This window comes from Stigmatopora nigra, chromosome 10, assembly GCF_051989575.1.
Source record: "Stigmatopora nigra isolate UIUO_SnigA chromosome 10, RoL_Snig_1.1, whole genome shotgun sequence".
Lineage (NCBI taxonomy): Eukaryota > Metazoa > Chordata > Actinopteri > Syngnathiformes > Syngnathidae > Stigmatopora > Stigmatopora nigra.
Window position 1 is genome coordinate 3,342,799 of NC_135517.1, and position 27,192 is coordinate 3,369,990.

Below are 27,192 nucleotides of genomic sequence, written 5' to 3' on the forward strand. Positions count from 1 at the left end.
AATTTGTCAGATTTTATAGTATAGACGAAACTATTTTCTATTGTAAAATATTGTTGACATTTTCTTTGCAGTTGCCATTGTTCTTGGAGATAAACAGAATCGTCTTAATGTTGTAAAGTGTCACTCGTTAAGAACAGTGTTTCCCATGTTTTTTTGAGCTCAGGTATATATTTTAACATTTGAAATAACCTCACTGCACACTTTTAAAGAAATAAGTCAGAAAAAAGTGGACACTCGGGTTAATTATGAATCTAATGCCATCTACTGGATGAGAATTGATATTTTGATTCATCGCTCTGAAACATGAAAACATTAATCAATGTACGAGTATTACAATACTGTCAATGTATTCCACCCAGTGTTAAACATTCAAGTGGACTTTCATTTTTTTTGAAGTTCAGGATATTTGTCATGTGGTGTGAATGTGACTTTAAATGATTCTCTGATTAACTGGCGACCAATCCACGATTTACCCTTTCCTCCATAGAAAGTCAGCATGCTTTAGTTAGGGCTTCAATTCACCCGCAACCCAAATGAGATCAAGCATGACCAGCAAATCGTCAATGGCAACTAAGTCTTAATTTTATTTTTCTATAACGACTTGTTTTTCTAACAGCGAATACATTTCAAAGAAATAAATAATTATCGCTTTTCTCAAGATCTATGGGTTTTCAGATAACACCATAATCACTGCATCAGTGACCAATCCCGGTGTGTCTTTCCATTTGCCCAGCGTTTCTTCAGAGTTAAATTTGCCAAAATAGAGCAGTTTTATCTTTGTTGTTTCAACTGGACTTGCTGACAGATTTTCATTTATTTTGATGGAGTCTAAATAAAATGTCATTCAAAACAAAATCATGTGTGCTGCGCAAAGATGTTTTTAATAGCTCAAAGTTGGGTTCTTGACACAAATGATGGTTTATGTTGTAATTGTGTACGTCAAGATACGTTTTAAAAAGCAAGCGTTAATTGTACACTTAATTTGTTTTACAAATTAAGTCATCGTCGTTTATTGCCCAGCTTTTATTTTTTCATCTTCGAATCACGTGGCTTTTACTACTTCCGGGTCTCAATCAATGGCCGCAAACGCAGACAAACATTTCCACCAAGTTAATTTAAGATCCATTTAATTTGCAATGTATACAAAACGAAATCGTACACACTACGCAACTCAACATTTCGACGCAAGAGCTATCTTCCTTGTAAGTATCTTTTTATATCTTTTTATGTTGTCTTTAACGTGTGTTAATTAAGTCCACCTGCTAAACGCTAATAGATGCTAGTTCAATAGCATAGCGTGTTGTTGCTATTTAGTCTCGCTGGTCAATGTTTGCTTTTTCCAAGGTAAGATCTAACTTTTTATTAACCGCTTTTGTAAACTAATCGTGTCATAATTTTCACAACGTGCCACAAATGCTACGCGGAAATAAAACTACCAGTTAACTAATATATGAAAGCTATAATGTGCAATGTATTACAGGCATAATGTACAATGTTACTGTCCAGGCAATATGTATTTTTGGATATCCCTTCAAGTATTCCAATATATTTTGTCAATTAAAACGAATGGAAATAAATGCAACCACCAAGACCTCCAAGGACTTGTACTTTATAAACTGTCCATTATAAAATGGCAAACAAATGGCACGTGAGAAAGATATATCCATCTCTATGAGCAGTGATTAAAACGGCTGTATCTTGGCACATTAAAAGAATGGATCCATAAGCAAGAAAACGCAAGATGAAAAAGTACTCTGCCTATGTAATTGTCATAATAGTGCACTGTATTGGCCATCTGCTCCGCTTTTGCTTAATGTTGCTCATATATCAAAGCCATGTTAATCTGCTCTGATTGAAAGAATACACACGCTGTTTCTAAGGACCACACGATAAAATCACGTTACCACAGTAGCGTGTGGCTATAAATCACGCCTGCTTAATGAGCAAAGGGATAAATGACAATGTCAGCAATTAATAGGGTGGGTGTCAAGACAATACCTGATATCATTATACTTGATGTGGGTGTAAAAAGGAAAAAAAAGACCAGTAGTGTCTGTAATTGAGACATCTAGGGCACGCTAACGCGTTGTAATTGTGTCTTAATGGTCTTCATGTTTCAGATGATGACAGAGTGTTGACGGCTCGTCTCGTCCGGACGACGATCCCGTCCAAAACACCGCCGCTAATCACAACAGCTGTTTTGGGATGAGCGGGTAGGTCATGTGAATGTTGGGTTATGATGAAATGTAAAATAACTGTTGATTTTGTTTAGGAGATATGTACTAATTTGCTGTCAAAGTATTTGGGTTTGGAGGTCTGGTAGTGGATTGATTGAGTTAGTAAACTATTTTAATTTTAGTTACTTGATGTCATTATGCCATACTTGTCACTGTTTAGATTTTTCCTGTATTTTATAGGTTTAATAGACATTTTAAATTGTGTACGCCATATAACTTTTGGACAGAATTTTTTTTATTACATGTTTTTTTCTTTAGTATGTTTTTTTTTTGTAAAACTAATCTGGTTTTACCCATTTCAGATCTAATCTGGATTGTCTCGGTAACTGGTGCATTCCCATTGCCTTTTCACTGTATAAATATAGCGCGTCAGCAAGCAATGTACCTAGACAATCAAGCTGTCAGCATCATATAGCGACATCTACAGAATTTTGAATTTACTGCATACTAATTGGCCACCCGGTCCACTTTGGAGAAAATTTTAGACTTTGTGTGCCCTATGTGACTAAATATGTGTCAATTTTGGGAACAATTTGGCTTGTTTAGCCAGTTTATCTTACATGCTTTGTTGTGTTCGATTGTAGAAATTTTGAATACCCGGAAAAAACCCACGTATGAAGCATAACTTGCACAGGATTGAAGCCAACAAAGAACTGTGAGGCGACATGCTAACCACTAAGGTACCGTGATAATTTGGTGAGTTCATCTATAATATTTTTCAAATTAATAATAGAACTTTTTAACATGTAATTTGGGGAAAATAAGCCACGCCCACCAAAAAGTTCAAAACTGTATTTCAAGTGTTCACATTTTTATATGGAATTTGCATAAATGGATGTTATGGTATAATAATGCTCAGTTTTGTTTGACATTTGCTGTAACGGTGTTGCATTATGGGTAAAACACGACATAGCAATGTGGTCAATTGTTAGTTTTAAGAAATATTTGGGTTTCACAGATCGAATTGTTATCAGTCTATAATTCCCCAATGATGTTTTTTTAATTTTTCCCAAATTATTTAACGTCTCATAATGATATTTGGAGCAAAAAAAAAAACACGTAGCACCCCCGAACGGAGTAGCCGACTGACGGTTGTAGAATTTGATGCGCTGGCTCTTGAGAAGCAACGATGAAAGGCATCTCTATCTCCGCCGCATCAATGGATGTGCCCAGGGCCAAACTAGCCCGACACTGCCACCGCCTCCTGTTTTTCGCACCATGTCCTATTTACTTATTTATCCGTCCTACTACTGGCGTCTTATCTCGCCCAATGAAATGAATCCATATCTAAAAATATCTGGAGAAAGAGTCGCTTACTTTTCTATTGACGAGTAGGAAAAACGTGTGTGTGTGTGTGTGTATCCTTGTTGTCCTCTGTTTATGCTACTGTGGAATGTGGTGGGTTCAAAATGTTTTTATAGTTTTTGTGAAGGCAAATTTAGGGCTTTTTAAGATGTGAAAGATATTTATTTTGATCATCACACACACAAAAATCAGGAATTTTTGGATTGTCAGAAAACTTTTCAAATACATTTTCATGCAATGCAGCAAAATGTAATGTATAAAAAGGAATTTAAATCTTAACAAAATAAATTATTAAATAACTAAAACTTTATTTGAGATTGATTTAACACTGATTTAAAAAAAAAAAAGACATTTTCTCGCATATAAGCCGTATTTGTCCCTCCAAAAATGATGACTGAATCCACTTCGTTTTTCCCTTTGGATTTTTTTAATAATATTTAACCATTATGTTTAGCATAGCTACCATATTTTCTCACATATAAGCCGTATTTGTCACTCCAAAAAATGATGGCTGAATCGATTTATTTTGGCTTCAACATCTACCACTACTTTTGTATCAACTAAAAATGCTCCAAACCAAAATAGTGTCTAAAAAAAAAAAGTTGTAAACCTTGCCCTCACGACCTCTAAGAAAAAAAAAATCTCACGAAGTTTGCATCCTGTTTGACGACAAGTTGTTTGCGCTCTTGTTAGCCTTTTGGCCCAAGGGGTTTGGACCTTTTACCAAAACAATCACCAGTTACTGACTGAAGCCGTTTGCGGTGCGGCCCTGTGACCTTGCGATTGCACCCGAGTGGGATGCCAATTTCCTGTCAGCAGCCTTTGTACGTACACGCACACACACACACACACACACACACTACAGCGACACACATCAGCAACTGGCAATAGACAATACCCACTGGGCGGGTCAGCGTCACTTGCTGGGAGCATATTGCTTTTTAACAGGAGTTGGAACACACACACCCGCGCCCACCCACGGCCGTGCACAGGAACGTTTGGTAGATTGACCATTAAGGACAAAGTTAGGAGAAACCAGGAGTCTGACATCGAGACTATTTGGAAGTCATTACAAACGGACTTTGGCTATTTTGTAGTCGTGACTGGACGTATGGTTGCTGGTCAAATGTACTTCGATATTAAACAGTACTGAGATATTAAACAGTACTTGGATATTAAACAGTACTTGGATGTTAAACAGTACTTGGATACTAAACAGTACTTAGATATTATACAGTGCTTACATATTAAACAGTACTTAGATATTAAACAGTACTTGGATATCAAACAGTACTTAGATATTAAACTGTACTGAGATATTAAACTGTACTGAGATATTAAACTGTACTTAGATATTAAAATGTACTTGGATATTAAACAGTACTTGGATATTAAACAGTACTTGGGTATTAACACTACTTAGATATTAAACAGTACCTACATATTAAACAGTACTTGGATATTAAACAGTACATAGATATTAAACAGTACCTACATATTAAACAGTACTTGGATATTAAACAGTACTTAGATATTAAACTCTCTCTTTGATAATAAACTATGTCTTATGAATATAATTTTGAGAGTCGGTTTCAACAATAAACTCTCTGTCACCATTTGGCCGGCGACCAAAAGACCGGCGACCAAACGTCCGAGCACCTTTTGTAGTTTGTCGTTATTCAGACCGACTGACATTACAACAAACAAACATGAAAAATCATCACTGTGTGAATGAACTCATCTCTAAAGAAGTTGTTTTTGAACAAAGTGCTATTTTCAACTGGAAATAATAATTGTGATCAAACGCTTGATTGATTTCGCTCTCTTTAAAAAAACAAAACAAAAAAAAGCTCTGTGACCCACACAAATGTATTCATCGCTCATGACTGAGTTCTATTTTAGTCCTCCCGATGTCACACTTCGTATCTCAGCATGTGTGATTTTGTTGATGAAGTGTGTAAATCATGTTTATTCTCGCAGGATTTAAAAATAGGTGGGCATGACCGTGCTTTTAGCAAAAAAAGTAAGTGGATTTGGTTTTTTTTTGGTGCTGTAACATAGATGACAATGAGTAAACTTGTTTTTGGAAGATATGGGAAACTACAATGGGTCAGTGGAATACAAAAAATTACCATTACATTTGATTCCAATTTTTTTTTTCAAAACTCATAGGTTTTTCTTAAGTTTGTCTGGCATAATGGCATAAAAGTGGATTTTTTTTTGCACAAATGTGTATTTTCCATTGATTAGCCCAACGCCATTCACGCCATCTTCTCATTACAAGCCTCCATTGGACTTTAGTGGAATTTTGATGTGAGACCTTTGCCTTCCTGTAGAGAATTAAACATGCTGTAGCCCCGACCTTTTTTTGGTCGGTGGCCACTTTCATTCCGCCGGCTCATAGAGCACACCCTTAAAAACCCCAAGAAAAGACTCCATTCCTCAGTGCGGGGACATTTGCCACCTCTTGGGAACCTTAGATAGTCAATCACTTCTTCCATCTTTCAGGTCACGATGATATACTTTTAATGTTTTGACGTTTTTGCGGTAAAAAATCTACATTCCTTTCTGCTAGGTTTGACATTTTTCTTTGAACAATTCAGGCAGTTATTCTTTTGAAACTTGCTTTCGCTGAGGACATGAGTGATTTATGTTTTTCTGAGTTTTTCTGCTGTTTTTTTGTGCTGTTGTGATGCTGTCTTGAAGTTGGACTGAAATCTGTAGTACTTATTCACCTTCTCTTTGGTTTACTTTAACATCAGTCTGGCATTTTTATTCATACATTCATCTTCAGAACCACAAGAGTCGTAGGGGTGCTGGAGCCTATTCTAGCTAATTACAGGCATCAGTCAGAGGTACACCTTGAATCGGTGGACAGCCAATCACAGGCCACAAGGAGATGGACAATCAATGATGGCTAAGGGCAATTTAGAGTGTTCAAATAGCTAGGCTAGCATGTTATGGGGATGTGGGAGTAAACCAGAGTACCTGGAGAAAACCCACACAAGCCCGATTAGAAATATGACAGATGGGCCAGGTCAGCACAAGATAGGATACATATAAAAAAGTGCATCCGTTAGGTTAGCACAAGATAGGATACATATAAAAAAGTGCATCCGTTAACAGTACATATGAAACAAACAGAAAAAAGGGACTAAAGTATTAACATACTCATCACTCATCATTAAAGTAAAAAGTATAAAGTACAAAGTCAAGTAAAAAGGAATGTATTAAGAAATATTAAAATGCCATTTAAAAAAAAGATAGAAGGGCTGTAAAACACGAAAAACAAATAAGAGTGGACACAGCTACTGCCACTGGCTTCCGTGTGACACCGCCATCTTGGGGAAAAAAAAAACATTATTTGGACAACGTCGGCGGGCCGGATTAAAAAGCCTAACGGGCCGTATTTGGCCCGCGGGCCGTAGTTTGCCTATGCGAACTTAGCCCATGTGTTAGGCTTTCTTTTAAAAATTCCCATAGGTTGTAATAGTCTTCCTTCATATAATGCTGACAAATATTGAAGTGTGGTAGATTGTGATGGGTGATTTTTATCATAGGCAATGAGCTAGCATGCACACGCCACACAGATGGTTGTTTTTTGCCTCTTGGTGCCCTCTCCTCCATATGCATGAGGCGTAGGCCATCCGTATGGCGGCTCACTGTCAGACGGGGTTGAGCGGGCAAGGACGCGTTGCCGTGGTGAGAGAGAGGCTGCTTTTTTTACTCAACAATATACCCGTCAGGCTGAGAGACGGACAGCGTCACGTACAGATACATACACTCGTGAGCCGCATGCTCAAGTCCGTACACGTAGACGTGAATTTTTTAACACGCGTTCTCACTTGGTGTATGTTAAGGTCATGTGAAATTGCACTGTGAGAACTTTAACCTGGCGTAATCCTCTTGGAATTCGGGCTTCAATGCTATACTTCGATATTGTTAGAATGTCATATTAGAATGTAGTTTTTCCGAAAGGAATTTCATATTTTTTTTTGCTGAAGAAGATTTAGTGGATTTTTCTAGGAGGACATCCTCATAACTTTGGAATCAGTGGAGTGATCGCTCTCTCTGAGGAAACCATTTTTAAAATCGTTTTGTTTGAAAAGCGGGAAGACAAAATAACAAAATGTTCTTAGAAATCCAGTCACAGTACTTTTAACAACTGCCTACTACTGTAAAGACATTTTTTTGGTTAAATCATGAAACAAAAAAGCAAAATAGGCCCATTTTTTTGTAATTTTTCACCAAAAAAATCATGACCAAAAAGTACATGTACACTCAAAATAAAGATAGACACACAGGATTTATTACATTTCTCAAAAACTGAGTTTTGTAAGCTAACTCTCAAAAAAAAAACTCATTTATTGAGCTAAACCTGTCGGGAAACAGCTGTCTAGAAATGCTGTTCATTTTTTTTCGTCTTCTTCTGACAAAAACAAGTAATTGGACAAACCTGGTTGTCACAGACCATATTTAATTTAACTTTCCGAGACGGTATGTTCTGTAAACTGTCACCCGCGTAGCAAGCATCTGTTTTCAACCCACACAAGTCTCCACGACGGATCGAACTTAAGAGACGTCTGCGTTTCAAACTTTATCACAACATCTGTGCAGCCACTTACCTTGTTTTTCATTAGGTGTTCGCCTTCTCGTAAAAAAAATATCTTCTTTGATATGACTGTGTTAAAGTTAAACCCTTGAATCTTCTACTGGGTCCACTCGGTGTTGTCCTGCATCTCAAAATCGCTTATTTTGGCAGTTTTATTGTCCTTTTGCGCTCATGCTCCATGTTAGCCTCTATTGCTAACATGCTAAAAACACATTTCCGAATCTTTCTCCTTGAATTTTCTACTGGGTCGACTCGGTGTTGTCCTGCATCTCAAAATCGCTTATTTTAGCTGTTTTATTGACCTTTTGCACTCATTCTTTGTGTTAGCTTCTATTGCTAACATGCTAAAAACACATTTCCGAATCTTTCTCCTTGAATTTTCTACTGGGTCGACTCGGTGTTGTCCTGCATCTCAAAATCGCTTATTTTAGCTGTTTTATTGACCTTTTGCACTCATTCTTTGTGTTAGCTTCTATTGCTAACATGCTAAAAACACATTTCCGAATCTTTCGCCTTGGATCTTCTACTGGATCGACTCGGTGTTGTCCTGCATCTCATAATCGCTTATTTTGGCTGTTTTATTGACCTTTTGCGCTCATGCTCCATGTTAGCCTCTATTGCTAACATGCTAAAAACACATTTCCGAATCTTTCTCCTTGAATCTTTTACTGGGCCGACTCTGTGTTGTCCTGCATCTCATAATCACTTATTTTGGCAGTTTTATTGTCCTTTTGCGCTCATGCTACGTGTTAGCCTCTATTGCTAACATGCTAAAAACACATTTCCGAATCTTTCGCCTTGGATCTTCTACTGGGTCGACTCGGTGTTGTCCTGCATCTCATAATCGCTTCTTTTGGCTGTTTTATTGACCTTTTGCGCTCATGCTACGTGTTAGCCTCTATTGCTAACATGCTAAAACACCCTGCATCTCATAATTGCTTATTTTGTCTGTTTTATTGACCTTTTGCGCTCATGATCCGTGTTAGCCTCTATTGCTAACATGCTAAAAACATGTTTCTCTTCTCCTGGCACTAGCATTCATCTTGCAACAGCGCCTCCTTCTCCGTGGTGGCCAGGTGATGTAATTACAGTTTGAAATGATCATTTTTTTATCGAAATGTTAATATTTTTATTGAAAAAAATATATTTCATAATCATCGTTATCATTTTATCACCCATATTTATTGTTAAAGGGAGTATTATCCAAATAGTGAGGTTAAAGAGTTTCTAAAGCACTTTTCAATGCTCCTGTGCTAACTAGAAATCACAGTGTAGCTATCAGAGTCTGTAAACTGTCCAATTTGTGGAGTCCTAACAAGCTCCCGGCGTAGCAATAAAAATGATTTTTACGTTTTGTGGAGATGCTGTTTGCCGTGATCATTTTTCCAGGAGACTGCCTGCCTGCTAGCTCCCATATCAGTAGTCTCTTGCGTCCGTGGATTGTTCCGTTGTGCCTCGTCGCCTCAAAAATGACTCGCCATTGTTTCCTACCGATAACAATCAACGATTTCAAAGCTTTCCTCGGTGGCCAGTTGAGGAACGCTGCCTTTGCGGAGCTCTCTCGGGTCGAGGCCTTTTGTCCCCGGTCGTGATCGTACCGATCCATCTGTCGGGGCTCTTGCAGTTTCGCTAACAGCAATCAGAGTCGTTATGTGATTAAAAGGAAAATGCAATTGTGGGGGGAAAATAACAAGGTGGCCATTACTCTTCTTTTTTTGCCATTGATCTTGCTTAAAGTAGATACGGTTTGATAATTGGCTCAATGCAAGTTAAGCTAGTTCATTCATTTTGTAGCGTACAGATTCGATTGAAGGTTTGGTGGTACAGTTTAGCTTTTATTTTCAGCTTTTCTTGTGTTTTAATGCCTTGTCAGTCGGTAGCATTGGTTCTCTGAGGTTTATGTCTTGAAAATGACATATATTGTATGTTAAGCTAGCTAGTCCATTCATTTTGCAGTGTACAGATTCGATTGAAGGTTTGGTGGTACATTTCAGCTTTTATTTTCAGCTTTTCTTGTGTTTTTATGCCTTGTCAGTAGGTAGCATTGGTTCTCTATGAGGTTTATGTCTGGAAAATGACCTAGATTTTATGTTAAGCTAGCTAGTCCATTCATTTTGCAGTGTACAGATTCGATTGAAGGTTAGGTGGTACAGTTCAGACTTTATTTCCGGCTTTTCTTGTGTTTTTAGGCCTTGTCAGTAGGTAGCATTGGTTCTCTATGAGGTTTATGTCTGGAAAATGACCTAGATTTTATGTTAAGCTAGTTAAGATAGTCCATTCATTTTGCAGAGTAGAGATTCGATTGAAGGTTTGATGTGTAGTTCAGATTTTATTTGCATATTTAGTTTTATGCTTTGTCAGTAGGTAGGGTTGGTTCTCTATGAGGTTTATGTCTGGAAAATGACCCATGTTTATATAGCTTTTCTTTCTAAAATCAACTATTTTGTTTTGTTATAAAGTCATTTGTCCACGGCCTTTCATTTGTCGATGACCTGACTATACTGAACAGAAATCACAAAGTCAAAACATGGATGAATAGATGTAATTCCTATGATAAAATGTGTTTAAAAATGCAGATCAAGGCCAGGCTTTATTAATCAACACTGGCTCCTCCATTCATCCCATTTACTCATGAACGGGCAATATCCATTAGTTCGAAACCGGCAATTAAGGATGTGTTTGTGCAGTTTAGTGAAATGAGTCGGAACACTTGAGCTAGCAATAAAAAATACAAAAAAAAACTCGTAAAGATGCCAACTTTGTTAACAACAACAACATTGTTAGGCAAGTTATAACCTTGCTGATGGATAATACAGGTCAAACAACTCCAACATTGTAGACTACACCGATATTTTGGATTTAAATCAGTTTTAATAGCATAAATCTGATTTAAAACTTGATGGAATCAAGCACAGGCGAGTAAAGACACTCAGAACCCCAATCGCACATTCGTCTTGCTGTACAAATATATACTGTGACCCTAACACGCGACCTCCCGCGAATAATAGATATACGTGTATCAGATATTTTCTCACAAACAAACACAAGCAGAAGGTTAGCCTCAAAAGTCTCCGCCATGCCGAAGAAAGTTGCGATTAGACGCAAGTCGCGTTATTTGTTCAAGCAGAAAGTTCTTGGACGAACATCCATGTGTGAGGCGGCTAAGCGTAGACAAAAACAAACACAATCTGTTTCTGAGTTTCTCAAGCGGTATGGAAAAATAACAGTGGACGCTATAGCTAACAAATTGTCCCTGTACTCACTGGGCACCAATGCATACAAACTGGATTTATACCACATGGTTTAAGTGAGACGTTTTCAAATTTTGGTGGCAGTTTGTGGAGACAAACTGAAAATCATAGAGTTAGCTTAACATAACCAAAATAGTCTATGAAAAAACTGACTTTTTTGCACTAAAATGTCATATTAAGCCTTATTTATGGATATTTTTTTCAAATTTTGGTGGCAGTTTGTGGAGACAAACTGAAAATCATGGAGTCAGCTTAACATAACCAAAATTGTCTATGAAAAACTGTCTTTTGTGCACTAAAATGCCATATTAAGCCTTATTTATGGATATTTCTTTTCAAATTTTGGTGGCAGTTTGTGATGACAAACTGAAAATCATGGAGTTAGCCTAACATAACCAAATTTGTCTATGAAAAAACTGACTTTTTGTGCACTAAAATGCCATATTAAGCCTTATTTGTGGATATTTTTTTTCAAATTTTGGTGCCAGTTTGTGATGACAAACTGAAAATCATGGAGTTAGCTTAACACAACAAAAAAATGTCAATGAAAAACTGACTTTTTGTGCACTAAAATGCCATATTAAGCCTTATTAATGGATATTTTTTAAACGGAATTAGTTTTATTTCTTCATTTTTTTTTTTTTTTTTTACTTACTCTTGTCCAGCTGAACGTATTTTCATTATTAAGAAGCACACGCCAAGCATGCAATGACGCCGGTCACGACTCTGTCATCCCGCGAGTTCCCCCTTGATGCATTTTTTAAAAGACGGTGACATCGATGCCTTCCAATTTCTCCAGTTGGCAAACACTTTCCCGCGCATCACTCTTCTTTTGTCACGTTTTCTTTGCCAGCGCAGTGATACGGATGAGTTTTTTTTTTTTTTTTGTCAAAAACTTTCACATTGGTTGGCAGATATGAGGCGCTACTCAAGATAAGTTTGCTACTTCTTGTCGCAAGGACCAGTTTCATGAACAAGGTTCTTGGGAGTATTTTCCCCACAATGGAATCTAACATGAATTTTTTGGGGGGAAAACATGTTTTTTTTGCATAATGTGGGCTCTTTCTGTCACGCCATGACAAAGTAGGGCATACATATGTATATAATACTTAGGTATACATAGCTTGTTATTCTTGCTAGCCTTTTACTGTAGATTACTGTATTTACTCGCATATTAGCCGCCTCCACGTATAAGCCGCACCCTTAAAATCGCCTTAAAATGGTTGAATTTGACAATTTCTCTCGTATAAGCCGCCCCCTAACTCATAATTTTCACCTTCATATTCATGGCTTTAATAGGGAGTACAAATGTGTTATTTTGAAGGGAAAATCTTAAGAAAAAATCTTTGTACATGGTATTTCTGAGAAACTGTAAATCGATAGGTAGGTGTAGGCAAATTCAAAAAGGAAGTCATGTGAGCAGTACAACCAGGAAGTGTGTCTGTAGCATTCTACTTAGGTAAGATGCATTTCATCTGTTTACCTTTTCTCTATTTTAAAAAAAATGTTATGGCATTTCGTCTTTTTCATCTTGCAGTTCGTTCAAGTCTAATTTATGCGCATATAAGCCGTAACCTCGATTCAGTCATCATTTCTTTTAGCGACAAATATGCGAGAAAACTTACTTCTCAACTCATTTTTTTTAAACAGTTGAAAACCTTCAATCTTTAAAAAATGAAAAACTTAATCACAAATTCAAATGCGAAAATTAACCAATCATCCAATACCATTTTTCTCTCCATAAAACTTATTAGCATTTGGTTATAATGTCGAATCAGCTGATTTTTCTCTTAAAATTATTTCCTCATACCATATGTTGAATCTTAATTATTGCAGTTTTCACCATCTCTATGCAGACACCTTTTGTGTAAAAAAAATGTGTGTATATATATATATATATATATATATATATATATATATATATATATATATATATATATATATATATATATATATATATATATATATATATATATATATATATATATATATATATATATATATATATATATATATATAATATATATAATATATATAATAGTGCAGAAGTTAAGCTAACAGCATGACAAATTCAAACCCAATCTAGCCAATTGCTGCCATTTCAGCATCCACATTGAAAACATATTTTTCTGTGCATAATGACAACTGTCTTCTTTAAAAAAAAAATACACACAAAAATACCATTTTGTGAGCAGCATGGATGCATTGAGGTGTCATAAATCCTGGCAGATTGCTTAATATTATGGCAGGACAGATGACGTCCTATCTGAAGGCGAGAGGAATAATAGCCTCTCCACTCTTGATGAAAAGCTCATTTTATTGCCACAACCCGAATGGATTTATCTCCAGGTGTTGATGAGGGCATTTAATGAAGTCATTACAATGGATTACGTTACGTGCACGTCTTCCCTTGCGTTATTAATATATTTTATGAAAGCAACGCTCTGTGTTTTGCCTGCCCAAAACACACATTTATGCACTCGGGGTGATTGGCTGTTCGCTCTTTGTATCCGAATACCCGCATTTTTTTAATTGAGAATCTGTCAGGAAATAGAAATGGTTGAATAGAGAGAGCTTTCTTGTTTTCATTCCCTGAAAGCTAACATTTATTATTTGATTTTAACCTGGTATTTAGCTATTCAATATACAATATAGGAATTGCATATAAATGTCCATAAATACATTAATTTATTATGATGTTAAATTGGCATATTTTAAACTGTGACTGGACTTTTGGTCGCCGGTCTTTTGGTCGCCAGCTCTAAAAATTATATTCATGAGAGTTTATTATCTAAAAGAGAGAGTTTAATATCTAAGTACTGTTTAATTTCTAAGTACTGTTTAATTTTTAAGTACTGTTTAATTTCTAAGTACTGTTTAATTTCTAAGTACTGTTTAATTTCTAAGTACTGTTTAATTTCTAAGTACTGTTTAATTTCTAAGTACTGTTTATTTCTAAGTACTGTTTAATTCCTAAGTACTGTTTAATTTCTAAGTACTGTTTAATATCTAAGTACTGTTTAATATCTAAGTACTGTTTAATATCTAAGTACTGTTTAATATCTAAGTACTGTTTAATATCTAAGTACTGTCTAAAATCTCAGTACTGTTTAATATCTCAGTATGTTTAATATCTCAGTACTGTTTAATATCTAAGTACTGTTTAATATCTAAGTACTGTTTAATATCTAAGTACTGTTTAATATCTAAGTACTGTTTAATATCTAAGTACTGTTTAATATCTAAGTACTGTTTAATATCTAAGTACTGTTCAATATCTAAGTACTGTTTAATATCTAAGTACTGTTGAAACCAGCTCTCAAAATTATATTCATGAAAGTTTAATATCAAAATATCTACTGTTTTCAACAGTACTTAGATATTAAACAGTACTTGGAAATTAAACAGTACTTGGAAATTAAACAGTACTTGGAAATTAAACAGTACTTGGAAATTAAACAGTACTTGGATATTAAACAGTACCTGGATATTAAACAGTACCTGGATCTTAAACAGTACCTGGATCTTAAACAGTACTTGGATATTAAACAGTACTTGGATATTAATCAGTGGGAAGCTAATAGTAAGATAGCATCGTGCAAAAGAGAGCATTTAGGTATTCTGGGAAAAATATATATAAATTCTTTCCTCATGTAATACTTTGCCTAAAAGCTGAACATACATTTCGTCAACTATACAGTAGTAAGTAGTGAAAGGTTAGAATATCCTCTTTTCAGATGCCGTTTTTTTCCCCAAACTATTTCAATATTAAACGGCAAGGAACAGGTGAGGGAATCAATCGTATACTCCAAAGTTTGAACAAGTCAAAGCTGTCAAATGCTGAAGGATTCTTGAAATGTCTTGAAAAGGAAAAAGCAAGAAAGTCGTACTGTGTCGCTAATTATGAAACGTTGAACTGTCAGTTTTTTTCTCTTGAAATTGCTCCAAATCGGCAACAAATCTTTCTGGAGAAAGTCTAAATGACGTGGCTTTTTTTTTATTTTTGAATTATCGCTGAGAGAAATTTCCATGAGGCTCGCCGTGTCCTCGGGCGGGATCGGCGAGGGGGCCGCTAACTCGACTCCGCCGAATGAGCGATGATTACGTTCGCCGCTGTTGTCGACTTTGTGATGAATAGATGCGCTTTCTCGCCACCAAAATGAAAGCCCGTCGTGAATATATGTATTAACGTCGCTTCTGTGTGCCCAGTCAGCGAGGGGGGGAGTCACTGGGGGGGTCGGTGGCGTGAGGCGAAACCTAAGCGTGCGACAACTTTGGCGCATTCGTCTTCATTTCGGCCGGGACGTGCAATAGGGGTCCTTTCGTCTCCCGGGGGTGACCAAAATGGATTGGAGTGGCCGCTTGGGGCTAATTGGAAGAAATTGTCTGTCTGTTTGCTTTGCGTTTGAGGTGGTGGTAGGCAATGGTGGGCAATGGTGGTCCGGTTGCCGTGAGCCGGGACCTGATTTTGGTCGTGGAGGCCGTTAATGTGGACTTTTGAGGGTGCATTTTGCTTGTAGTTGGATTGTACTTCTTGGCGTCATAGTTCTGAGGTCGTGGCTTCTATCCTAAGTCGGTCTGCACTGTGTGGAGTTTGCATATTTGCCCTGGGCTTGCGTGGGTTTTCCTCCTACATCCCCAAAACATACATGCAAGGTCAGGGGTCGTGAACCTTTTTGGCATGGAGAGCGATGAACAACGCCTACTTTTAGATGTTATTCCTTGAGATTCATACTTTGAATTTAAGAGTAAAGTGATATTTGTGGGGTGGCAGAGTCATTTTATCACTTTTAAAGTACTAAATGAATTCTTTTGACAAGGAAAATATGCATGTAGAAAAGATTGAAGTTAGAGGCAGTTTCAATTTAATATCTAAGTACTGTTTAATATTTAAGTGCTGTTTAATATGTAAGTACTGTTTAATATCTAAGTGCTGTTTAATATCTAAGTACTGTCTAAAACAGTAGATATTTAGATATTAAACTCATGAATATAATTTTGAGAGCTGGTTTCAACAGTACTTAGATATTAAACAGTACTTAGATATTAAACAGTACTTAGATATTAAACAGTACTTAGATATTAAACAGTACTTGGATATTAAACAGTACTTGGATATTAAACAGTACTTGGATATCAAACAGTACTTGGATATTCAACAGTACTTGGATATTAAACAGTACTTGGATATTCAACAGCACTTAGATATTAAACAGCACTTAGATATTAAACAGTACTTGGATATTAAACAGGCTAATTGTATGCTAAATTGCCACTAAGTGCGATTGGTTTTCCCTGTTTTACCCTTTTGCCCTGTGATTGGCTGGCCACTAGTTCCAGGTATCCCCCACCTGGTGACTATGGCTTTGCTAGGATAAGCCCCAGCACCCTCTATGACCTTTATGTGGATAAACAGTTCAGAAAATGTATTGTAGTTGGATTGTACTCAGCATGAAGACATTTTGGTCAGTTTGAATCCGCCTGCAAGACCAATTTAGAGCAACACCATGCAAACCGCCACCCTCGTCGCTGCTATAATTGCTCACATTTACCAGGTGAGCGTCAAATTCCTGAGGAGGAAAGAGCACGACAAGCGAAATAAATAAATCGGCGACGACGGAAGTTGATTGGCAGCAGTGTTTTTCAAATAATAAGATGCAGCTGTTGATCCAGGGGGTCGGGAGGGGTGGTGGGCCTTGCGTTTGCGGGGGTTTACTTTCCTGGCGGCCCCCGTGGCGCCGCGCCACTCGTGATAAAGGCAGACAGCTGACAGGTGCTCCGAGGATGACGACGACGAGCGCACCTGCTAAACTTAACTCGGGAGGAGAAGGAAAAAACGAGACTGTGAGAGAGAGAGAGAGAGCTGGGAAAAAATAAGAAGATAAGAAGCTGAAAGCGCAAAAGTGAGCAGTCAGGAGTTGGAATGATGGATGAATCCTTCCTTGACTGAATGACGGCTTCTTTCCACTTGCCGTCGGTGGAAAACTTTCCACCCTAATGACAAAGACATCAGCACAATACGTTGACTTCATTCATTCACTTTCTGAACTGTTTATCCATGTAAAGGTCATGGGGGGTGTTGGAGACTATCCCAGTTCACCACAGGCACCAGGCGGGGAGCACCTTGGCATGGCAGTCAGCCAATCGCAAGGCACAAGGAGACAACCAATCATAGGTAGGGGCAATTTAGAGGGTTCAACCAGATAGTATAGCACAAGTCAAAGTGGCGGCCCGGGGGCCAAATCTGGCCCGCCGCATCATTTTGTGTGGCCCGGGAAAGTAAGTGAGTGCCAAATTTCAGTTTTTGGATCAAATTAAAATGAAGAGTATAGATGTATATTGCATTTCCTGATTTTTTTCCCCTTTTTAAATAAATAATTGTCATTTTTAAATCATTTTTTTCCGTGTTTTTAGTTCAAAAAATATTTTGTAAAATCTAAAAATATATCTAAAATAAAGTTAAAATAAACATTGTTTTAGATCTATAAAAAAACCAACCCGAGTTTGACACCCTTGTTCCGGAAGAAGGTTCGGTCCTGGAATCAAACCCTCGACCCCAGAACTGCGAGGCTAAGGACAACCAATTACTCATCACTAGGGGCAATAATCTAGAATGTTCAACCAGCTAGCTTAGCATGCATGTTTTAGGAATGTGGATTTTAGGAATGTGTACCCGAAGAAAACCCACTCAAAGCCTCACCCATCATTACACAGAAGGGACTGTGTCGTGCTACCGCAAGTTTAGAGTCCTAATGGATGTAGGATTAAAAAAAACTGTCCTTAAGCCTATTTGTCCATACTTTGTGAGACCTATACTACCTGCCATAGGGCATCTGCTGTAACCAGGGTGGTATGGGTCCCCGACTATCGCATTTTAGCAAATACAAGTCCAAAAAACTCAAACTTTCTTGATAACATAACGCAAATTAGCACTTCCCAGTACTCGTCCGGAAGCGTTTGGGCTCTGCAGACATACGAGGAAGGCGGGAATTGCTTTCTTTGACGAGCTGCGTACCAACCAGACGCCCGGGAGTCGTTTTTCGGCGACGTGACCCGCCGGTAGACCAGCCACGTGGTGCTAGCTGGGAGCGCTGTCACCAATTTGTTCCTCGCCATAGGGGACAGGAAGGGGATGGAGAGGCGATGGCAGCTCCCTGTCGTCCTCGTGGCTAATGAGACCCGCACTTTTTCCTATCTCGTATAAATGTGTGTGTATGTGTGTTTAGTTGGTATCCATTTGTGTCACATAGCTAGCTACCTGCCATGGCTTTTTCCATTCCCAGGAAAGTCACTTGATGTCTAGCACACACACACACCGTCGTCACACACCACCTTGCACTTATTTGGCCGGATAACTTTTGGGGAACTGAATTATTTAACATTTACACACGCAGACGTCGTCGCAAGGGCTCAGCTGACCCATCAAATCTTGAAGGTGGCGAGGAGACGTTTGCAGGGGGAAACTGTCCACTATTACGAACTATTGGGGCTTTGTACACTTGGAAATTCTGGCCCCTGTCTCAATACATATTAATAATGGATTTTATACTGTGGGTAGACTAATTGTGTTGGAAAAAATGGGATACGTTTACATATATTGGGGTTTTTTGGGTTGTTTTCTGACATGCTATAGACCAGACTATGATTTATATGATGTTTATGTATTGGGCTAACTTAAAGATTATATTTGTATGACTGATAATGAGTTATAGCAACATTTTTATTGGATTTTTTTCTTAATTTCTTTAAACTTAATATACTATTGTATGTTATCGTCATTTTTTTGCATAGTACTACACTGCCTCTTAGTGGTGCCTCAGTGTTGACTTTAAAAAGAAATCTATAGTTAATTAAATATATTATATTTCTATGATTTATTATTTATGGATTGTATTTATTGTAGATGTCGCTTTAATTATTTTTTAGGGAAAATATGCACACTGTAAAGAATCAGTCATGTTAACTAGCAGTTTTAATTGATTTATTATTATTATTTTTTAAAGGTTATGTATTCCAACCAAGATGAAAAGCCTATTTTTATTAAGACATTTGTAGAAATTTCTTGCATTGTATTGGGAATTGCTGAAAGGCAATAGCGCCACAGTCTGGTTAAAATAGGAAGTACAGCCTTAACAAAAAAATTCAGTCGTTATGTATGAAGTTAAATCAAGGCCAAAAGTATTCAAAAAACGAGTCATTTGAAAAAGATATTAAAAAAAAACATTTTTTGGAGACTTGTTTTGGTAAAAAAATGAATTAAGACAAAACTATTTTTTGGGGCATTGGATATCTTGGGCCTTGATTTTGTTTTGTGATTTTTGAGTGGAATTATTACACTTTTATAGGGCATTATATAAAATAAATAGGAACTAAATTGGCTTAAATAGAAAACAAATTTTTTTAAACTGATACAAAAATATTCTTGCGCAAAAAGATTTTCACAAATCTTTGTTTATTTAAAAAAAGGCCTATTTTTTTCCAAAGTTAACCAAATTTTTAAGTACTCAAACTTCAAATCGCACAAGGAAGAAAGAAGATCAATCAAGTGGAAGAAAAACTGAAAAGGAAGAACTTTGGAGTCATTACAAAGACAGAAAATTTGATCAAAATAAAGCAAGCGCTAACCCAAAACATCCCTGATTGTAAATCCACTGGCATTTCATAGCCCATTTGCTCCTTCACTCATTTCTTAAAGCAATACCGTCCTCGAAATCCTCCACATTATGGCGTTGAAGGAGGCGGCTTGAATAGCCCCGTCCTCCGGAAATGGCGTACAATAAGCGGCACAGAAACTAGCGTGACGCTAATGCGCGCTGGCGCAAACAGTTTATGGACAGCATACGCCAAGACGAAAGTGCTAGTCCCGGCCGCCATCTTGGAGCGAATAATGGCCTCTCCGAAGCCCAGTTTGCTCAGGACGGACGCCATATCCATGCCACTATGGAGACAAAAAAAGTTACTATGGTTATTAGTATCTTTGCTAAAAGAAGCTATGTTAGCAAAGTGAGCTAGCTGGTTGTAATCAGCTGAGAACAAGGTAGCTAAAGTGTTTAGCTTGATAATGTTCCTCGCTTAGCGGCAATGGCGGCTTTACCACAGAAGGCTTATTATCTATCAGTAGTGTGAGAAAAGACTGCAGGCTCTTCCACTTAATCGGCTGTAAATCTCTTTGGCAGGCGGCCCAAACGTCGTTCGCACTCTACACAAGGCTGAAAGGCTTTAGTGTTTGGCACCGCTTTTGTTCAATTAAAATGAAACCATGTCCATGTTAGAAAAGATGTTCCGGATGTGGCCTCTTCACTTTCAGAGAAACAACTAGTTAGAATTTTTTGACATGCTAGTACAGCAGTTTGAAGATTGTTTTGAATGGTTACACGACTGGTGTCAAAGTGGCGGCTCGCGGGCCAAATGTGGTCCGCCGCATGGTTTTGTGTGGCCCGGGAAGGTCAATCATGAGTGTTGATTTTCTGTTTTAGGATCAAATTAAAATGAAGAGTATAGATGTATATTAAATTTCAAATCAATTTTTTTTCTGTTTTTAGTTCAAAAATCATTTTGTAAAATCGACAAATATGTTTAAAAAAAAGTTAAAATAAACATTGTTTTAGATCTAGAAAAAATGAATATTCAGGGAATTTTATTCCAGTTCTTTTAATCCAGTTATATAAAAAAATATATTATATCTAAAACCAACCGCCATTGGGCTAAACATTTTTTTAAAGTTTATATTATTTGATGTATTTTTTTAAGTTGCATATTGAAGGCAAAAAAACTGATTTAAAGTGCTTTATATAAGAATTGGGACAACAATAAACAATTAATTTAAACATTTGCTAGATTTTTCATTATTTAAAAAAATATGTGGACAAAAAGATGAACCATTTTTCAATGAAGAAAAAAAATATAAGTGGTCACCTGGAAATGAGAAGATAGAACATTCCTAAAGACATGAGGGAGATCCCCACATGGAAGGTGACCCCCACGGCGCCATACTCCTTGAAGACCTTTTTGAGTTGTTGGGTCTTGTTGGGCTTATCTCCCTCTGGTTCCAGGCCCCCGGGGGCCTTTGCTTCATGCGAGGAAGTCGGCGCTGCTTCCTTTAGATGGCGCTCGTCCTGGTCAAAAAACACAAAATAAAAGTGTTAGTCGGAATACTATTTAATGGTGCTTAAAATATCATATTGTAAAACCATTTCTGATGTAAAACAATGTTTATTTTAGCTTTTTTAAATATATTTTTAGATTTTACAAAATTATTTTTGAACTAAAAACAGAAAAAATGATTAAAAAATGACAATTATTGATTTAAAAGGGGGAAAATCAGGAAATTTAATATACATCTATACTCTTCATTTTAATTTGATCCTAAAACAGAAAGTCAGCACTCATTATTTACTTTCCAGGGCCGCACAAAATGATGCGCCGGGCCAGATTTGGCCCCCGGGCCGCCACTTTGACACATGTATTCTAAGCAAAATTGAGAAAACCGTTTCGCAAAGGGGGCACTAAGGCCAAACTCAAAGTAAAGGGGGCCGGGTGGCGCCCAGGGTGGGTCGTGTGAGTGGGTGTTTGTATGGGAGGGGGAACACTGGGACCTCTGTGACTGATAACAACTTCTTTCTAAACTCAAGTCCGACTTGACACAAAGTCTCTAACACACCGCCAGCCTGAGGCCGACTGTTGCACAACATTTACTTTTTGTCAACCTTTGTTGCACGGTAGCTTGTTTACACAGTTAATATAAGTTAAAATAAGGTTGAGGGAGGGCCAAAATGTAACCAGTTGGACACTAGTTATTTTAGTAAAGTGTCACAACATTTTTGTATGTCGTATTTTTTCCAATGTGAAAAGTGTTTACTTTTTCATTATAATTGTAAAGATTAATTTAAGGGGGGATACAGATGTTTACGTATGACGTCATTACCTGCAGTAAAATTAAGCGTCACGGACACACCTGCTTGCCGATAAGCAAAGCGCATGCGCGGAAACGTTTTAGATAACGTAACGTTAAGGTACAGTAATACTGTTTTTTCACCATATTTGTTTCCCTTATCCGATCGCCATTACGCGGTGGGGTTAATAATATACCTCCACGTTGTTCTTGTCGTCCATATCTGGGCTTTTCTTGGGGGCAACCGCGGTGGAGAGCTCACGGTGGCTCGAGAAAAGAACCGTCAGTTCCGCCGGGCCGCCGCGACTTCTCCAGCGTCCCCAGTCGGGGGTTAGCAAAACGTAGCGGTGCGGCTCCCTTCCCTTTCCGGTAGAGTGCGCGAGGGTCAAGCCCCCGTAGCCGGTCCGGTGAAAGCCCCTCGTTAATGTCAACGGGCTCGGTGAATAACGTAGCACACGCGTCGCCACCGCACGGCTTAGAAACATGGCCGTCTTTCCGCTCTCAAGCCGAGTCACTCCAAGTCCAAAATGTGTCCGTTGGTAGAAGCTAGATAACAATAAGTGACGGTTCGAACATGCTGACTGGGGCCCCCCTCTCTTCCCCCCTAGGTTGGTGGCGGCTGACTCTTCCCCCCCAGCAGAGCGCTTGTTGACAGGCAGGTCGCGCAACCGCAGACCGGACCGGAGGAGGCTCACGGCGGAAGAACAAAGCTCGCCGATGTGAGGTATGTAAGCTGCATGGTTTAAAGCGACCTCTAGGGCGTGCTGTTGTATCTCTTACATAAAATGTCATATTTAGTTACACAATGTACGTGCATCCTTTTGGATATTATGATGTGCTATTTTCATAGTTTTTAAGTGTATTTTACTACTTTTAATTACTATTTTAGAGGGAATTTATCATCTTTGAAGTTAAGTTTGAGTGCTATAATTGACTAGGATGGGTGTAATTTAAAACAAAAATGATTTAAAATATTCTGTAGAGCTTTCAGTATATATGATATAAAAAAATAGCAAACCCTTTACATATGAACTTTTACATACTGCACTCACCACATTCTGCATTTGTCCACCATTATTACAACCTGCTATAATGAGTCAGTTAGTCATGCTAATTTAAGAATTTAACCTTATCCCAAGTATATGTAACTTATTACGACCATTCATTCTTAACTCATTTTGTATCATGTTAATATGGATTGATAAACTCATGAGTTTGAGGGCCACACTTCAATGTTTCTGTCAACTGATTTAGTTGCAAACTTAGCCTTAGCTTCATTTCAAATTCAACATCCCCATTCAAACATCATCTGGTCTTGTGGGAACCTTCTTCTCATCAAGTCGTCCATTCACTGGTCAGGAATCCCAAGTGCTCCTGGCACTGAGTACTTCCTGGTCTTACTTGGCTTTGCCCTTGTCCTGGCTCCAATCCCCATGGACCGGGACTGCAGCCAGCTGGCCTTGCGTGGGGGCGGCAAGGTCATGCCATGTGTAGGATGCTGTCCGTGTGCTATGTTTGCCTTGCTTTTGTCCACCTCCATCCATTACTTTCACTCTTCCTGGCGCGTGTTCCAAGGGGGAATTCTTCAACATTTACTTGGCAAACATGCTGGCTAACTGACCCCCTCTTATTTGAGAAGTTCTTGGGTTCTCTTGAATAGATCATTTAGAGCAGAGGTCTCAAACTCTATTTAAAAAAGGGTGTCATACTTAAAAGCACATTATTTTGCCTAGCAACTACATGTTCAACAAATGATTACAAAAAATACTTATTTTTTAAAATGTAAAATAAACATTAGTCAAATTACAATTCCCCTTTTTGCTATCTTAAATAAAAAAACAAAACAAAAATAAATGTAATATTTAAAAACGTTTTGTTTGTGTTAAATACAATTAATACATGGATAAATAGGATAATATTTGCTATGTGGGTTGATAAACAATATCTTGAAAATTAAAATAGATTAAGAAACCTATGCATGCTTTATCTGTTATGATTCATTTAAAAATATCAATTAATTTAATTGCACATACTATACACAGACTTTAAAATAATTTAGACCACAGGTGTCAAAGTGGCGGCCCGGGGGCCCAAATATGGCCCGCCGCATCATTTTGTGCGGCCCGGGAAAGTAAATCATGAGTGCCTAATTTCTGTTTTAGGATCAAATTTAAATGAAGAGTATAGATGTAAATTAAATTTCCTGATTTTCCCCCTTTTAAATCAATAATTGTCAATTTGAAATCACTTTTGTCTGTTTTTAGTTAAAAAATCATTTTGTAAAATCTAAAAATATATGAAAAAAAGCTAAAATAAACATTGTTTTAGATCTATAAAAAACTGAATATTCAGAGATTTTAATCCAGTTCTTTTAATCCATTTATAAAAAAATATATCTAAATATTATATCTAAAATGAAATCGAGTAAATAAGTTTTTGTGTACGCAAATCTTTACAAAACACACACACACACACACACACAAAAAACCAAGACACATCTTTACCAGATAACATTCAATTCTCAAAATATACAATTTATTCAAAATAGGTGAATGCAGTCTAGCAATTACAAAATTGTCAATAGTTTTTTTTTCAATATATTTCTATCTATTTATATCCTTTTGTCCTTTTTACGGACACCTGTTGATAATCGTGTAACTACTGTATATTTTGCAAGAAAAAAATAGCACGTCGATTTATTTCACCATAACAGGCAGATGCTTTTGTTGACGTGACAACAAAAAAAAATAAACAGTGAAAGGAACACATTAAAAACACTGACACCTGAGTGTACTTTGCAGGCAGATGACACGCGCAAAATTCATCTTATTTTCCATTAGAACACCAAACACAACAATAAAGACAAATGCAGCCCACACATTCATATTTACACATTTTTTTTGTACAAATTGACACTGTGCAAGGGAGAGCAGGGCAAATATGGTTTTAAATGAACAGATAACACTTAAATTACATATTTTTTTATGTAAAGGAAGACTCTTTGGCACTCACGTGGAAATGAGGCAACATGTATGGTATTTTGACCAAAAAACACTGTACAGTAACGGTAATAATGGTGGTTAATGTCAAATAATGCTACATTTTTTTACTTAAAAAGTCATTTGCTGGCTCTCATTTGTTTCACATTCAATCATCACACAAACAATAAATAATGTGGGGACACATAACTTGTGTCATAAATTAAAAAAAGAACGTTTAGTCGACAGTTTTCACTCAAAAAATACGAATATCGGACATTATACAAAGGGAACGTTGATGTAATGATAATACTTTTATGGCCTTTCCCTTTACTGTTATAAAGAGTTTAATTTTTTTAGATCTGTCTTGAAATATAGCAAATTTAACCCTTTATAGGGCATTAATTAAACTCACTGTTAAATGAGCTGTCCAATCTATTTTGAATAGGAGGTTTGGAAAATAAGAAACTTGCCAGTAATACTAGTTTAAATGGAAAAGATAGTAATTATTGGGACAGGCATGTAATGAGTTAAATCTTATTATAGATTAAAAATGTGGGGTCATAAGAGTGTATTTCAGTTTGTTTTGCTTTTCATTTAATATATTTTATATCTAAAAATAAATACCATATTTTCACGACTATGAGGCGCACCACATTTAAAGGCGCACCGTCAATGAATGACACTTGCTTTTTTTCCATATATAATCAATTAAGAGCAATGTAACAGAGTAAAGGCAACATTTCTTTCTCCTGGCTCAAAATGGTTGAAATAATCATCTAAAGTATCACATTGAGGTCTCTCCTCCAATCACAGGACGGATTGGGTTCCACTTTGAAAGTCCCGTTATAGTATTCTAACATTCAGTAGCATCGCTAAAGATGGCGACCACCAACTTTTTACTACAATTACTTTTGTTTTGGTCTCTTCTTGATGCCCATTACAATTAGGCTGGAATATTTTGTCCACTTGTTAGCAAATTGGAACCATAAGTAGAGTGCATTTTGTTATGTGAGTTTATCTCACATTTTGGGTCAAAATTCATTGGAAATGTGAGCATGATGTCGGCCATTTTGTCGGATCAGGTTGACTTTGGAGATTCTGATCTTGAATTGTCTTTTGCCATCAGTCCAAACAGTTCTTAAATGTAATCCAGATGAGTTTGTTAGGCTTTATTTAATAAGTCCGCCATCTTGAATGACTCTTTCTCATCTTCCCTCCAGCCTTGAATCCGCCCGGCAACCACGCTACGACACGCAACAGCAGGTCCGCGACTTGGGTTCTTCTTCATCGACGGGCTGCCTAAATCGGAGTAGCGGCGGCTCACCGCTAGCCGGCGTGAAGAAAACGGCGCTGCCATTGGACGACACCAACGGCATGCGAGGGTCGTCCAAGAGCGACTTGCTGTCGGAGAAGGAGTCCATGGAACCGTTGACCAGGTGACCGTTGAAAAGGGGGTGTTTTAAAAGCTTGGCTGCCGACCGCTGCTTTTTCAGCTCTGAGAGAGTTTGCGCTCGCTCGCGAGGGGAGGGCTCGTCATGGGTGGGCGTGGCGGCGCCGCTCATGCCGTTGGCGGGCGGCGAAGGTGCGCACGTAGAAGTAGAGATGAGGCCGTTGGGTTTGATGCCGGCGTCTTTGAGGATGGCCGGCAGCTTTGTTTGCTCAGAAGGTTCGGACACTTCTGCAGGCTTCACCTTCAAATGACAAGTTAGAGTTTTACAATTTGAAAATACAGGACCAGAGTTTAGACCAGGGGTGTTCAAACTATGGTCCGCGGGCCATATTCGGCACCATTGGGCTTTTTAATCCGGCCCGCCGACGTTGTCCAAATAGTGTTTTTTATTTTTAGTATTATTATTTTATTTTTTATTTTTATTTTTTTCCCCAAAATGGCATCGTCACCCGGAAGCCAGTGGCA

The 27,192-nt window shown here is 37.6% G+C and overlaps 2 protein-coding genes and 1 long non-coding RNA gene across 4 annotated transcripts in view; 1 reads left to right on the top strand and 2 right to left on the bottom strand.

Annotated features, from left to right (window-relative positions):
• The first annotated feature begins 1,052 nt into the window (after nucleotides 1-1,052).
• Nucleotides 1,053-26,719, top strand: LOC144203316 (uncharacterized). 2 transcript variants are annotated; one of them, XR_013327661.1, is made up of 5 exons: nucleotides 1,053-1,202; nucleotides 2,121-2,213; nucleotides 2,822-2,933; nucleotides 22,905-23,020; nucleotides 26,498-26,719. It is a non-coding gene; the product is annotated as an uncharacterized LOC144203316 (long non-coding RNA). The 2 variants fall into 2 exon arrangements; XR_013327662.1 differs by having other exon boundaries at nucleotides 2,822-2,917.
• Nucleotides 19,743-23,012, bottom strand: fam210b (family with sequence similarity 210 member B). Its single transcript, XM_077726708.1, has 3 exons — nucleotides 22,494-23,012; nucleotides 21,321-21,520; nucleotides 19,743-20,343 (listed from the first exon to the last, which is right to left on the bottom strand). The coding sequence occupies exons 1-3, from the start codon at nucleotides 22,779-22,781 to the stop codon at nucleotides 20,127-20,129; spliced, it is 705 nt and encodes a 234-aa protein (XP_077582834.1). The 5' UTR covers nucleotides 22,782-23,012; the 3' UTR covers nucleotides 19,743-20,126.
• The window catches only part of ppp1r16b (protein phosphatase 1, regulatory subunit 16B), a 43,109-nt gene continuing 40,726 nt past the window's right edge, over nucleotides 24,810-27,192 (bottom strand). The window contains exon 11 of the mRNA XM_077726707.1: nucleotides 24,810-26,968. Coding sequence (XP_077582833.1) covers nucleotides 26,522-26,968 — 447 coding nt within the window. The 3' untranslated portion in view covers nucleotides 24,810-26,521. The remainder of the gene's footprint in view (nucleotides 26,969-27,192) is intronic.